We start from the raw sequence: 3542 nt of genomic DNA, 5'->3' as shown, positions 1-3542 counted from the left end.
TTTTCTCCCTGCCTGACAGGTACATACTTGTCAAGGACACTCAATAGTTGCCCTTGAACAAGCTCCACATATCAATTGCGCCCTTCCCTTGAAGCCTACGTTTCCAAGCCACGCATCCTAAGTCGTGCCTCACCGCATCACAATTTCCCTGCCCCCAGCTATAACTCTTGCCCTGCAGTGCACACTTATCCCTCTCCATCACGAGAGTAAAAGTCACCTAATAGTGGTCACTGTCCCCAAAGTGCTCACCTACCTCCAATTCTAACACCTGGCCTGGTTCGTTACCCAGAACCAAATCCAGTATGGCCTCACCTCTTGTTGGCCTGTCTACATATTGTGTCAGGAAACCCTCCTGCACACGTTGGACAAACACCGACCCATCTAACGAACACGAGCTATAGCTTTCCCAATCAATATCAGGAAAGTTAAAGTCCCCCATAACAACCACCCTATTACTTTCACTCTTCTCCTGAATCATCCTTGCAATCCTTTCTTCTACGTCTCTAGGACTATTAGGAGGCCTGTAAAAAATTACTAACAGGGTGAGCTCACCTTTCCTATTCCTAACCTCAGCCCAAACTACCTCAGATGTCGAGTCTTCATCCATCGTCCTTTCCACCACAGTAATACTACCTTTGACAAGCAATGCCACACCTCCCCCTCTTTTATCCCCACCTCTGACCCGACTAAAACATTTAAACCCTGGAACCTGCAACAGCCAATCCTGTCCCTGTTCTACCCATGTCTCCGTAATAGCCACAACATTGAAATCGCAGGTACCAACCCACTCTGCAAGTTCACCTACCTTATTTCGTATACTTCTTGCATTGAAGTATACATACTTCAAGATACTTTCCAGTTTACAGGCACCCTCCTTTGAGATTGATGCCATGTTCCTAACCTCCCTACACTCCAGGTCCTGCACCCTAAAGCTCCAGTCTAGGTTCCCATGCTGCCAGACCTGCTGAACCTTGCAGCAATTTCTGAATTTGTTCAATACAAAATCCTCCAGGCAATGTCCTCCATGCTAGCTTTCTGTTTGCCAAATGGCTGCATATGCATACAGCTTAGCAAAAACATTGCATGGGGCAATTTATTACATCAAAGGCAAGACATAAATGAAAGCTAACATAGCTTGTACTTCTGTACTGTTTCTACCCAAAACTCAGCAACACACATTTCACAAAGATGACATAAGGATCATTACCACTAATTAAAGAATACAATTCATAGAAATATTTGGGCATCTGGATATATTATAACAATATTAAGTATGTGCCCAGCAGCAAATAATACTCCTACATTCACCATGATTACTTCAGAAAAATACACAGCCTTACACAGTTTCATTAAATGTGGAAAATAATATAGAATGATGGAAGAAAGAAAAATTAGACGACTGATTAATACGCTTTTTTCAAATTTACCCAAGTATAAAGTTTAATTATTTCCTACATAATTACTACAGTCACACTACTACCCTTAGCTACAGTGTTATGTGACAAATTCAAGACTAATGATGACCATTGAACCATTGGCAATTGTCAGACAACAGTAATGTGGGTGACTCTTAACTGCCCTTTGAGATGCAAACTAAATGCTGCCTGGTCAGTGATACCCACATCCTGTGAATAAATGACAAAAAAAATTCACAACTAAAAAAAGTTATTGGCAATAAATAACCAATCCAGGGCAATAAATAACCAATAAATATTCAATTCGAGTTGCAAACAATACACTGTACGATTTCCTGAAATGAGAGATATCACACCCATACTGTAGGTAAACAAATGGATAGCGTACCTGAGAGATCAAGAGTACGATCTAGAAAAACGATAGATGCTTTATGTTGAGCAGTTTTTCTTCTGTGTTTTGCTTGTGGACAATTGGCAAGTTCCCCTGCAATTATTCTGCTGGTAGGACCAACTGCAAAGCAGTCTTCCTTGAGTTGCAAAAGCTCGAACATAGAATTCAAAGTTGAAACCAGTGATCGGATTTGAATCTGAAGTTCAAAGGGCAAAGACTGAAAGTCGATGTCGTTCAGGCTCCCGAACTTCTTCTTGTCGGGTCTGTTTTTGTTGATCAGTTTCAGATCCTGAGGCACGAACGAAAACAAAGACGAATAGGCTGCAGTGATGCAAAGGTGGGGAGCAATGGGCGCGATTAGTATGGGCAGGTGCATGACTTCGCCGGTGTAATTCATGTTACCCATCCACTGGGACAGCAGGTCCCCGAATTCTTCGAAGACCAGTTCCTGCTCCATATCGGCCATCATATTGTTGGCAAACAGATGGACAGAGTGGCTAACCGCAGTAACCACCACACAATACTGGAAGGAGCTGAGGGTTACAATGTCGCGGATCACCTCGGCTGTGCGTCCCTTCAGCAAAGTGCTCACCACGAATACGGCTTTGACCTGACCCGAAGCCCCCGCTTCGAAGCTGCTGAACTCTTTGACGTTCAGGGCTCCAGCTTGGAGCAGCCTGTCCATCCCGCCAGCCCAGTGTAAACTCTCGGCACACGCCGCGTCCATAAACACCACCGCCTTCTTGACTTTGGTGCACACCTTTCCCCAGCTGCGGTCGGCAAGAGCCAGCCCTGGCCCCATGCCCGTGTCCGCGGTGGCGGTCGCGGTGGCTCCATCACTCATGTTAACCCTCACAACAACATGAAACTTTCGACAAGCCACAAACCGGTCCCTTAAAGTTGACGTTCACAGCTTTGGACGCCCGATTATGACGTCTTATCCAACGTGAGCTCCTGGACAGGGTGTATCTTAGTGCGCATGTGTTATTTCGATCTTGTCTATTCCGTGGGGCGGGGTGAGTGTTACCTGTGGCAGGTCGAAGTGCTCTTCATGTCAGCACTTCTGGTTCATCACGTTCTAAACATTTGTTACTTGCTGTTGAATCTGTGGTGAAGGTGGGAGGAGGAATTAATGTTTTCATCCCTATTTGTAAACAACCCCTTGAAGAATACCAATGAAGAGATTTCAATGAAACATTAGGGTATGGCCAAAAGAAGAAATTGTTAGGTGTTTGGCAAATATGCATATCTGAATCTGGAATAATTTTAAAGAATCCACTCACATTATGAAATAAGGCGAGTAACATTGTTGACGTGTTGTGAGCTGTTTTACACAGAATGATATTCATTATTTTAGATGTCGAGAAAAAGAAGCAAAGAGACAGGCATTGAATATGAAAAGGAAACCATAGGTTTTCAGTAGGCATATTATGTTGAAAGGACTATCAAAAGGAAAGTGGGAGGATTTATGCCTGAAGGTCTGGCTGAAGTACTAAATGAGTATTTTACATCTACCTTTGCAACAAAGGTAATGTTACCAAAGTCATCGTGAAAGAGGAGTTGAAACATATTTTGCATCTGTAGTGGCTTTGTGATCAACTTCACCAATGTTCCACTTTGGCTCTTTTGGAGATGGTTTACTACCACTGAACTCTTCTGTATTGGGGTGGCACAGTGGTTAGCACTGCTACCTCACAGCACCAAGGACCTATGTTCAATTCCAATCTCGGGTGACT

The 3542-nt window shown here is 43.8% G+C and overlaps 1 protein-coding gene across 3 annotated transcripts in view; it reads right to left on the bottom strand.

Annotated features, from left to right (window-relative positions):
• scfd2 (sec1 family domain containing 2) overlaps positions 1 to 2665 on the bottom strand; it is a 320234-nt gene extending 317569 nt beyond the window's left edge. For all 3 annotated transcript variants that reach the window (XR_006311787.1, XR_006311785.1, XM_043691021.1), the window contains exon 1: positions 1804 to 2665. Coding sequence is in view for 1 of the 3 variants with exons in the window: in XM_043691021.1 (XP_043546956.1) it covers positions 1804 to 2650 (847 nt within the window). In the remaining 2 variants the exon portion in view is untranslated. The remainder of the gene's footprint in view (positions 1 to 1803) is intronic.
• Positions 2666 to 3542: the final 877 nt, after the last annotated feature.

Source organism: Chiloscyllium plagiosum, chromosome 1 (assembly GCF_004010195.1).
Source record: "Chiloscyllium plagiosum isolate BGI_BamShark_2017 chromosome 1, ASM401019v2, whole genome shotgun sequence".
Taxonomy (NCBI): Eukaryota; Metazoa; Chordata; class Chondrichthyes; order Orectolobiformes; family Hemiscylliidae; genus Chiloscyllium; species Chiloscyllium plagiosum.
The sequence above is the reverse complement of the archived record's forward strand: the minus strand, read 5'-3'. Positions and strand labels throughout refer to the sequence as shown.